Source organism: Hevea brasiliensis, chromosome 8, assembly GCF_030052815.1.
Source record: "Hevea brasiliensis isolate MT/VB/25A 57/8 chromosome 8, ASM3005281v1, whole genome shotgun sequence".
NCBI lineage: Eukaryota > Viridiplantae > Streptophyta > Magnoliopsida > Malpighiales > Euphorbiaceae > Hevea > Hevea brasiliensis.
The window spans coordinates 1,757,969-1,770,533 of NC_079500.1; the positions used below are offsets into that span (position 1 = coordinate 1,757,969).

The following is a 12,565-nucleotide window of genomic DNA, read 5'->3' on the forward strand; positions in this document are numbered from 1 at the left end:
TATTTAACTTTTCAGTATGATGGCACAAAATTTTAATTATATTAACTTAAAATTTCTACAGATATGATTTGAAATTATAATAATTAATCTTTATCTGTGCATTGTGCAAATGATTATTTGATTTTAATGTTTAAAGATTTTTGCTAAATATGAAAATAATATAATTTATTAACATTAAACAAATATAATTTTTAATTTCTTTCAAACTTTAAGTTTTTTTTTTTTTTTTTGAAATTTCTTTGTTTAAATATTCTAAAATAATATTAATTGGAATTGTCATATAATATGATATATTCTTAAAAGTCTATATACTCTTAAAGCCAACCAATGCAATTACAAGTCAAGAGCAATACAACACAACTCAAAAGGAAAATACATTTATTTCAAACATAGAATATTAATACAACAAGTCATGCTTGGAACTCTCGTAGGGGACACACAGCATCACAGGAGCTTAGGAGTAGCCCAGTGATGATATTATTTAATTGCAACACAGATTGATATGGCACCTTTACAAGGCACAACACAGGCTACATTACGTAGAATTTCCCAATCTTCCTTGAATACTCTGAAGTAATCTGGGCGATATTTTCTGAAGTATTTAGTGGATTCAGGAATTTCTCGAAAAAGTCAGCTGAATTTTTGCGGATTCTTGTCAGGTTGTTGTGGTAGTCTACATAGTACAAACCAAACCTTGAAGTATAACCAATATTCCATTCGAAGTTGTCCAGATATGACCATGCGAAGTAACCTTTGAGATTAACATGGTAATCCCTGCCAAAACCAACAATCATTAGAAAAATCAATTAAGAACCAACAAAAATTTCTACATTAGTATTTTAAAGATTTGACTTACTTGAGGGACCCTAAAGCATTCCACATATGTTTTCTATAATAATCTATCCTGAATTCATCTTTAAGTGCTGCAGTTATGTTCTCTTCACCAGCTTTGTCAATTTCAGTGTTCAAATTGTCGACTCCTAAAATAGTATACAGAAACCCAAATTAATAAATTAGGCCAAAACATAATTGTAATTGACTATGTAGCATTTTTACGTGAGAAAGACATCAACCGCTTACCATTCTCAGTAATATAAATTACTGGATCATTGTATGTATCTTTGGTATAGTTTAAAAGATGTCGGATACCTTTCGGGAAAATGTAAAACCAAGACGAATAAGCCTGCAATTTTTAATTTATATGTTATTGATATATCCATAAATGTTGAATTCTCTTTGTATCATATTTTTATTAATTCATTTTCTTACATACTAACCTGTGGACCAATGAGATTACCATCATAATCATAAGCTGCAAAGTAAATAAAAAAAAAAATCATTTAAACTTCTTTTATAAAGAAAAACTTATCAATTAATAACATGTTAAATAATTATTTTCTTTAAACCTTCTATTTATTATTTTTATATATAAACTTACGAGTTTCAGTAATGTGACTATCAGTTTTATATCTAATATGATTTGAATCAACCGGAGCATTTGGCTTTGCATAATATGATGTGTAGTATTGTAACCCAAGAAAATCATATGATCCTCTAAGCAAATGAGTTTCTTCCTCAGTAAAATTGAGCAATCTATCTCCAGCTAAATCTCGCACAATCCTTGGATATCGACCATAGGTCAGAGGATCCATCCACCTAGGAAATGTGAAATAAAATTGTTTTTATTAAAAAAAGACTTTTTTACAAAATAAATGCTTACTTTTTCTAGCTTATTTTGGAAGAAAGACTCACAATCCGAACATGAAGTCAAGCGCTGTTTTGGATGCTTCAATATCTTCTGCTCTATTGGAGAGAGGTTCAAACCAGAAGGTAAAAATTGTGATCCCGATCTGGCCATTTTGAGTTTCCTACACAGTAAATATAATAAGCTCAATTTTGCATATATTTTTACTTGAGAAGTAAACAATTTAATTCATTTTACATATATATACCTTGTACTTTCCTCTATATAATTGTACAGCTGCAGAATGAGCAAGAAGTAGATGATGGGCGACTATGTAAGGTTCAGTGGCTGAGTTTCCAGCACGACATTGACGATTCACCCAAGATGAGCATCGACCAGGAGCAAAAACTCCATCATCATATGAGAATCCACTAAGAGACCATGGTTCATTGAAAGTCATCCAGAACTTCACTCTGTCACCAAATTTTTCAAAGAGAAGATCTGCATAATCACGATAATCTTCCCTGTACATAGTTTATGAAATTATTTGATAAGATGTTTACTTAGATATTATTATTGATTTAACTTGATATAAAATTAAAAAAAAAGTAATATTTTCAAAATGTGATTTGTAGCTATATCCTTACACAATATTCCGGCTTAAAAAGCCACGATACTTGTCCTCTAGGGCTTGAGGAGTATCCCAATGAAAAATAGTAACAAATGGCTGGAGACCTGATTTTTTTACAAGAAAAGAAATTAGAAATTTGTTGTATTACCATTTTGAAAATGTTTTCTAAATGTTAACGACATAAAATTTCTATTCGTTATTTTAAATCATTTCAAGGAAAAGGAAATAATTATCACCTTGGTTTATAGTTTCATTGATAACACTGTTGTAGAATTTAATCCCTTCCTCGTTCACTCCTTCACGTCTTCTTCCACCTAAATATTGATATTTAAAAGAAAAATATTTAAGAAGACGGAAAATGTGAAAATCATAAACATGTAGTAAAATTCATATGATGGCAACACATGTTGAAAAGTTTCAAATTTTGATAAGGTCCTTACTAGGTATAACTCTTGGCCAGGAAATGGAGAATCTGAAAGCATTAAAACCCATACTCTTCACGTTTTGTATATCTTCCTACAAAATTGATTTCACAAATTTTGTTTAATTTATTGTTGATAAGGAACAAGGATTTGATGGGAAAAGAAAAATAAGAAGTTTGATTATTATACTTTGTAGCGGTGATAGAAATCAACTGCAACATCTCCGGTGCTGTGATCCTTTATCCTTTCTGCAAGATTACATAGAAATAATTAAAATTTTGCACATAAATATATCTCAAAACACACACACACACAAAGCTAACCTGGATACTCATGAGTAAATGTGTCCCAAACACTAGGTCCTTTGCCTGATATGTTTGCTGCACCTTCGATCTGAATACCATAAATAAGACTTTAAACAATTATTCAAATATATAGTTATACCTAGATACTTAGTGATGAACAATGAGAATTAATCTAATTGTTCATTATTTTCTTCCCTAGCTTCATCCTTTTATTTAGAAAAGTTAAGAAACGGATGTTGGGAAAGCACATACTGCTACAATCCCAGGTCATCAATGAATAAAGTTCTATACCTGGTAAGCAGAAGTGGCTGTCCCAAAAATGAAGTCATCTGGAAAATAAGTGCGGTTAAAATTTTCCGGGACACAATCAGCCATTAAAGCTGGCTTAGCAAGAGCCAAAAAGCTTATGAGGAAGATGAGCATCTCTAACAGCTGAAGAGAGTGCTTAGAAGCCATAACCAAAAGACGGTATTATGGTTTCAAGTGCTTGTGTGGTTTTCACTTCTTGGCAATGCCCCCTTTATATAGAGTTCATGCCAAGGCTTGAAATTGGTAACGTGATGCATTTGCATGCATGATCCTCCACTTGCACTATTCTCGTCCTCTCATGGGATTAAAGCCAAAGCAAGATTCCTTGGTGATTGCCCTTCTTTTTCTTTTAATAAAGGGAAAAAAGGGGGGGAAAAATCTTTCACTTGTAACGTTAAATCTTTCACTTGTAACGTTCTTACATTTAGAGAATCAACCCTAGTTTTATTAAAATGTTAACTAAAAATATTAATTAATTCCGATCTGAAATTTAAGATCCCTAATCCAAAAACTTTTTTTTATATAAGCAAATAAATTTATTAATGAGAAAAAGGGGGGAAAGCACCAAAAAAAGAATACTTGATGAACAGATCGAACCCAATTGCACCCATCCTAGATAACTAACTTGTAATGGTGATGAAAAAAACTCCTCAGAAGAAACTACCAAAACAACAAAATAACTAGAACAAAAGCACAAAGAAAGAAATTCAGATACACAGAACCAGAATGGACCAAAGATGGAAAAGAGAACCCAAAACCAGCTACAACTAACAGGCAAGTACTGAAGCTACATCAAACAGCTAATTCCTAAGATAAAATGTTTTTTTTTTTTTTTTGTTTACAATTCGCTAGCTCCTATTAAAATTTAAATTTGGGATCTTCTAGTATTAGAGACAACTCCAGTACCATTAAGCTCATAATTTTATTATATTTAAAAATATAAATAGTATAATTGACATATTTAATTCTGATTTAGTTGTTTGTAAATAATGGATCATCCTAATTAGTTTACTTTTGCGTTGTTATAACTTTATGGACGGAACTAGAACTTGAAGAATGAAGGGCTTAGAATAATGGTGAAAATTAATGAAAAATCAAAGGATTAAATCACAATTTTTAGATTTTAGGGAGCCATAAATAATGATAACAATGAAAAAACATAACAATTTCAAGAATCAATTGAAAATTTTCAGATTTCAAAGGTCTATTAACAATGGAAAAAGATTTCAATGGTTCCAAGAAACTTTTATACGCATATGAAATTGTGGAAATTAAGTTTGGTGGAGTCATGGCTCCTTTAATTTCACATTTTTGTTTTATTTATAAAGGAGATTGATCAAGAGGGTATTAATTTTGAGATATAGTTCAATTTAAGAGATAAATCTAATGATTCAATATGATATTTATATATATATATAATATGATAGACTAACCCATTTTATTTTCTAATCATAGTACTCTATAATTTCATTATGTATTATTAATTGTTTTCTTAAAGTTGTCTTACGATATATTTCATACTTCCCTTTACAAATTTGAGGTACAAACACGCAGGTCCACAATTATTCACTTTTCTGTGGTGGACAATGTTTAAATTATTGATGTGAACAGATAAAAAGAGTACATTCCGTTAGGCTTCTTTCAATAATCAATTATCTATATTACTCATTATTCTAAAACTAGAAATTTGTATATTTTTTTGAAGCAAAAATTAGAAATTTAAATTAAATTATAATAATTGTAATCTGTCTAAATTAGGAATTCTTTGACAGCTATGTCGACTCATTCCAAATCGCAGGACATGACTTAGTATACATTGCTGATCAAACTCTGCTTCTTTGTGAGGATGATGTGTCTGTCATTGTAGGTGACAACATACATTGAAATAATTATCTTTTTCTCAATGATAATTATTTAAAAAAAAAAATTGAACCATCTTACTTATTTATTTACCATTGTTTCATTGGATTTTTATTTTATAAAAAATTGCCAATAGAAAATTGAACAATTTATCCTAGTAGCATAGTCTGGTTCAGTAGTGGTTAAAAACATATTATCCATTGCCGCTTTGGAGTCCCCACTCCTCTAACCTCCCAATAAACAAAAAAAATATCATCCTAATAATGTCCCAAAGTTTATGTCCTTATGACACGATCATGGGTTAGAGTGTTCAAAATTTGCAGAAGACCACCTTTGCCAAATGCAAGCAGAAACAATGAAAAGAGCCAACGGAGGTGCAGGATAAGCAGCATCAGCGAGAGCCGAGAGGTTATAACCTTGGTTAGCAAGTGAATCAGCTAATAATAATAATAATAAATTTCTTTATTGCCTCTCTAAAACAATGAGTGAACCTGCAGTTGATAAGGGAAGAGACTAATCATATCATCAATCTTGTTCGATTGAGATTGCTAGGGAGATGATGCGATGAACCACCCTTCGAAGAGCAAAATCTGGTTCAATTTGCAGGTCCTCTCTTTACCAAGAATGGTTCTTTCAGTGTTCCAAAGAGAGATCCGTCAATGTACCATTTAAGCTTACATTAATTCTAAAGGACAAGGAATCCAAAAGAGCAAAATCTTCAAGGCTTTGAAAGGCCAAGACTTTGTAGTGCTCCACTATGAGCTGATTTGAAGCACAATTATGAATCATAGAAGTTAATCCATATATGGAAGAGGGAACAACAATGCCTGCATTAGACTACCAAATTCAACTTACCACAACAAATCCAAGAAGAAGGCTTTGGAGAAGAAGGATGAACATATATATGCATGCATGATAGAGATTCAAGAAAAAAAATATTTTCATTAAGCAGAAGAAACTGAAAAAGTTTGAACATCTGACATAGCTAATAACAGCAAAAGCGGTGGAGCATACTCCAACCATATCCTCTCCTTTACGCACCAAATAGAAAGTTCCTTTTCCCAACATGTGAAGCAGATCGAATACATACTCTTTTCTTTTGTTTGATCTGGTCCCCAATGTATGGATCTCTTTACTTTTTATATGACTTTATTGATGAATTATTTTAATTAGTGGAATGCTTTAATTGATAATGCTTTTCAAAAGGTATAAGTGGGGTGGAACTTTATTAATCATTAGGGAAGGAGGGAGGGGGAATTTTCAAAATAAAAAACTTTATAATATCTGAGATTTAAAAATTTTTGTTACTAACTTATTTAATGGCCTTCCCAAAATGATTTTAATATATACTTTTTAATAAAAAAATAATTAACATTAAGTAACCAAATTATAAAAAAGTCTAATTTAATTTGATCCGATGTATATCACTCATTTGATAAGTATTATGTTTTAGTTTTCTTGTAAAAAATAAAATTATAAAAAAATAATTTTTAATAAAAAATTAAAATTTTAATTAAAAAAAATTTAATCTTAGATGCAGTTGCTGAATTTATAAATTTATGGCTATTCATCTTTCATTTGAACTTATTTTTTATGAATTATTTTAAATTAAATTATATAAATCATTAGAGTGATTCTATTTTATGAATTATTTAGATTTTAATTATTTTAAATTTAATATAAATTTAAATGAATGATAAATCATTCCATGCTAACGACAAATTAGAAATTACCACATCCGCGACAATCATCCACCTGGACCACCTCATTCCCAATTTCTTGACAAAATCTTTTCATCATTCATCAATCATCATATAGCTGATGGTTGTTATCAATAATACGTATGTTAGCTAATTGTTATTGGTATATAAAACGATTAATAAGAATATATTATTTATTTTATTATTAAAATAGTTATGTAATTATTAATTTATTATATAATATATATATATAAGAACTAAAAATATAGTTTTTTAAAAATATAATTAATTTATATATATATATATACATTTTTTATTATATAAGAATAAATCAACAAGTTTAATAATTATTCATAATATTTTTATATTATTTTTACAATTTTAAATAATTTACTAATATAAAAAATTTATTTCAAGACAATTTTATAGTATATAAATTTTTAAAAAATAATATATTTTAAATAAAAAATAAAATCAAATCAACTATAAGCTAATATAAAGAGTTTATATAATTAGCCACTTATTTTGACTGGAATCAATTACTAGTAGCTAATTCATAATTAAATTTTAGTTAGCATTATACAAAAAGATTTTTATATAAGTTGCAGATCATTTTAAATTAAAATATTTTAAAAAAAAAATAATTTTCATTAATTTCATTTTTTAATTAAAATACAAATTAATTAAGCAAAATTAAATGAATTAATTTCAAATCAAATCATAAAGATCATCGACTAATTCTAAATTTTAGGGATCAATCTATTTTAATAATTTTAAATTTTATATAAATTGAAATAATTATAAATCACTTTAAATCAAGGGAATTGATTGATTCATCAAACAAAAATGTGCCACCTCTAGATGTCAATATCTCATCGAACTAAAATCTGATTTAGCTGTGCACTGTTCAAAAAGTAATATATACTTCTCTTTCTCTGCCATATCATCTTCATTGACGCACTTTACATCAGCGGCTCGTGAATCACATGAAGATGACACTAATTTTTTTTTTTTTAATTTTTATATTACTATAATTTTATATAAAAAATTTTAAAATAAATTATTTACATAAATTATAATAGGAACTATTTTTATTTAAAGTATCTGATTATGTTAGCGGAACATTTAATTCAGCTATTTGATGGAAAGCACACTCCATTCGATAATAATCTATTTCACTATTTAATTTTATAATTTTTTTTATGAATTCGATTTTAAAAAATATATAAAATATAATAATTATTATTTTAATTTAAAGTAACTGATTCTATTAACCGAGCATTTGATTTAGATATTCTATTTTAATTTCGTAACGAATATATGCAATTGAGCAAGCCAGAAAAAATTGATATCAAATGTCAATTAAAATCTTATCTTGTTTATCATTCAGGAAGCCTATTTTTCTACATTTTTAAACTTGAAAATGATATTATAAAATTACATTAAAATTTTTTTTATATATTAATTATAATATTACATTAAAATTTTTTCGAATAATAAAAAAAATTATAAAACATATTTCACTATATCTTTTATTACGTCAGTCTTTTTTTGTTATAAGTAAAAAATTTAATTAATTATAAAATAAAGAAAAACTTAGTATTAACCTCATCAACTAAACTAAACCGATAGGTCACCTCATTACACCTAATCTAGATAGCAGCATATTAAGTGAAAAAACTTGAAAAATGTAATTGAGAGAAGATTTGACTATGAATTGTTAGAATAGTAATTTTTTTGATAAGCGTAATTTTTATTATTAATGAAATTCAAGAAAAACTTAGTACGTAGCATCCGACAATACAAACTTAGTATGTCATCAAACGTCCCCATTACACCTTTTCTGCGATAAAGCATGTTAAGTGAAAGAGCCTATCACAAAATACAAAACAGAAAAAAGTCCAAGCAAAACACCAAAGTAAAGGTTCTAGTCATACTAGTTGAGAAAATAATAAAATGACCTAAAATCACAAAATCAAAACAAAATATAGCAAATCCAAAATTTCTTTTAATAAATTTTAACATTTGTATCCATTTGAAACCTATTTGGGTTTATCTACTCAGGTTTGTGTCCGTTAAAAATAAATATGAGGTTTTCTTCCTAATATTGGGATTATATTTCCCCATTATTGGAGTTTTGTTTTTTTCACTTAATGAACAGAATTTTTTTATATTATTTTAATGAGCTATTTATGCATGAATTGTTGATTTCTTTTTATTTGAAACTTTAAATCTTATAAGTACAGATAATAATTTTCTATAATAGACTCTGTTAGTGCGGTCTATTTCTCTATTGATATTTGATGATTTAATCTTTTCTGTGAACTATAAAGATAACAAATTCCCGAAAAGAAAGTATTCTGAAAGGACTAAGTACTACTTGAAGAATATTTTATTATACTCAAATCATCGCTAAATAGAAGATCTTTATTTTCTGTGTTTATATTTTTTTTTCCAGTTCTTGAACCCTATTTTTTAGTTCTTTCTTCATGAGTTATCTGACATTATTTTAATGAAATTTTTTACCTATTAAAAAAATTATCCATTTTTTATCTTGTGAAAAGGTTATATTATATTTATCTTATAATTTTTATTAATTAATTATTAAACTTTATTATAAAAAAAAAAAAACTTGCATGTAAAATTATCTTGTCAGTTGCCATTAATTAATTCTTTTTTTCTGTACATAATTTATCATCGAAGTATTGTTATCGAGTTCTTTTTCCTTCTCATCTTTCAAGATTCTTGTTTTCTTATTTTATCACATCTCTACCCTAAATTTCATTTTTTAACTTCACTTGCAAAGTTTCTATTCACACTTCCCTTTTTCTCCAAATTTGAAGTATGAAGACTCTCCACTGCAATTATTGATCACTTTGCTCTTTCTGTGGTGGGGTGTGAGCAGACAAAAGAAAAAGAAAAAAAAAAAAAAAAGAAGTTTTTTTTTTTTTTTCCTTGATAAGTTAGAATCAGTTTTATTAACGAAAAAATAGGAAAAAAAAAAAAAGAGATAATAAGTCTAAGAAACTAACCGAACATCAATAGATCTAATTCAAGACACTCAAATCTAAATTTAAAATGTTAACTAAAAAAATTTGATAAAATAATTTAACTGAAAAAACTAATAAGAGAACACAATATTTCAAGCATTAAACATTATTTTTTATTCAATGGAGACACAATAATTGATAGACTAAATAGGAGGTGGCTGTCTCTATTTCTCAGTAAAAATGTAAATAATCTTAAAATAGGTAGATAGATAGACTTGAATTCAAAATCTTTCTACTCACTACATCTTAAAGATAAAAAAAGACCGATCAAACTACTCTTAATTGGTTTTAAACATTAAACATTAATACTTTTTTTCTATAAATTAAACATTAATAATTATCAAACGAATAAAATCTCATCAAGAGTGAAAGTTGCCCAATCGGTTGCACATTGGTGGAGCTAAGCATCAGAGGGATTAAATGTAAAATTATAAATATTATATGTGTGAGCACATTACAAAAAATGTTAGAAAAGTATAAAATTTATTATCATAAGTTTACGGTAGTAATATATGAATTGTTGCTATAAAATTAATGCCGTATATATTTTATAATAAAATTATAATTAATGTACAAAAATTATTATTGACATTAATAATTATTGCTGCAAAAATTTTCAATAATAACAACACATGCAATAATACCTTTTTTATATACTATTAACAGCAATCGTTTATATTGTTGTTATATATTAATTTTATAGGCATCAAAATTAATAATTTTGTAAAATTTTTAATACTAATTTTAATATTTATTATAGTGGTATATGAGAATATATGTTAAATAATATAGTATACGATTCCTATTAAAGTAATTTATTAAAATTAAAAAAGAATAATAGTATAAGATTCATAATTATGATCATTGCATTCAACATTATATTATTATTAGAAAAGTATATTCAATCGCTTATATTCAATATTATTAGTAAAGTACTGCTGATGTGTATTAATACAATAATCCATTTTCATCCATTGATTATTAAAATTGAATACAAATTTTTAATTTATGTTATTTTCTATCGGTAGATCCAATTATTGTCGCTATAAAATCAAACAAAATAAAAATTAAAATTAAGGGAGAGAAAAAGTTAAAGAAAATATAGTAAAAATATAGAAAAAAAGAGATGAGAAGAAAAAAAAAAAACAAAGGATAGAGAAATAAATATTTTTATTTTTGCATCAACCACATAAACATTAATTATCTGGTTCTTTAACTTTCTTTTATTTATTTATATTTTTTATTGAAAGTCGTAAAAGATATCATGTAACGACCTCACCGTAGGTAGTCCGTACATTTTACTGTTCTGATGACTAATGTCTGTTCGGACAATTAAAATGTCTGGAACTACACTTAAACTATAGTGAGGAGGCATAAATTAATGAAATAAATATTAAAAAAAAAATGTAGGAAAAATTTTGAGAAAATAAAATAAAATTTAGAGAATTTATTTATTTGGTACAAAAATAATAAAAATAACCCGATATGCACCATGACCCTCATTTTGGTGAATTTTGACATAAATGTCAAATTAAAATTAGGAAATAAAATAAATAACATAAATTAATTTTATGAATTTGAATTTGAAAAATGAGAAGAGAAAGAAGAAGAAAAGGAAAGAAAAGAAAAGAAAAGGAAAGAAAAGAAAAGAAAGGAAATAGATTTATGAAATTAAAAAAAAAAATAAAGTACACATAAATGTATATAAATAGACACAAGAAGACAAAACCCCACCAACCATTCTTCTTCCTCTTCTCTCTTTCTCCTTGCCGTTCCCTTGCTCTCTCCCTCCCCACCATTGTTATCAAGCTTAAAGCTTGATTTTCCAAGCTTTCACTCACCAAAACCCATAGACCCCTTCATTAAAAATTTAGCCCACTCCATAAGGAAGCCATTGATAGTGAAAAGAAGAAGAAAAGTTGAAGTTTAACAAGTTACCCAAGAGGTTAGTGCACTAATCCCTCTTCTTCTCTTTATTAAACATGAAAAGCATGTTTAGCTAAGCATAAATACCATTAAAACAAAAAGAAAATCTAGAGGAAAGAACCCTTGAATTTTTGGCAGCCATAGAACTTGAAATTTATTGCTTTTAAGTGATGAAAAATGGTTCTATGAGAATGTGTAATTAGTTGATATGTTTGGGTGTTTGATTGTGTAGTGTTTGTGTAAATTTGAAACTTTGAAAACTAGGGTTTGTGTAAATGTTGAGGACTTTGTGTAAAATGTTGAAATTGATCTATTGGGATGAGATTGTTGCTTATAGAAGTGTATTGCATGCAAATTGAAGTAAGGAAGTTGGAGGAGGTTGAGTTTTGGAAGTGCCAATTTTCTGCAGGTTGTGTTTGTTGAGGGCAGTGTACATTTTAGGCCATAAATAAAATTGTGTGACCCCAATTGGTATGAGGCCAATTGGAGGTGAAACTAGACCCAAAATAGCCCATTTTCCATGAAGAAACCATGCCCAAATTCTGTCCAAAACTTGACCTAAATACTGCCCAAATTCGGATTTCCCTGCAACCCAACCCAGAAAATGACCAAATGAACAGTACGTGTTCATTTGGTCATAACTCTCTCTATACTGGTCCAAATGACGTAACATTTTAA

The 12,565-nt window shown here is 27.5% G+C and overlaps 1 protein-coding gene across 1 annotated transcript; it reads right to left on the reverse strand.

Moving 5' to 3' along the window:
* Nucleotides 1–405: 405 nt before the first annotated feature.
* LOC131182412 (cyanogenic beta-glucosidase-like) lies at nucleotides 406–3,498 on the reverse strand. The gene is made up of 13 exons (XM_058151962.1): nucleotides 3,334–3,498; nucleotides 3,061–3,130; nucleotides 2,927–2,985; nucleotides 2,756–2,831; nucleotides 2,552–2,629; nucleotides 2,332–2,419; nucleotides 1,953–2,208; nucleotides 1,753–1,868; nucleotides 1,439–1,656; nucleotides 1,278–1,312; nucleotides 1,081–1,183; nucleotides 857–980; nucleotides 406–774 (listed from the first exon to the last, which is right to left on the reverse strand). Exons 1-13 carry the CDS (start codon nucleotides 3,496–3,498, stop codon nucleotides 531–533), a joined length of 1,632 nt encoding a protein of 543 aa, XP_058007945.1. The 3' UTR covers nucleotides 406–530.
* Between the last annotated feature and the right edge of the window lie 9,067 nt (nucleotides 3,499–12,565).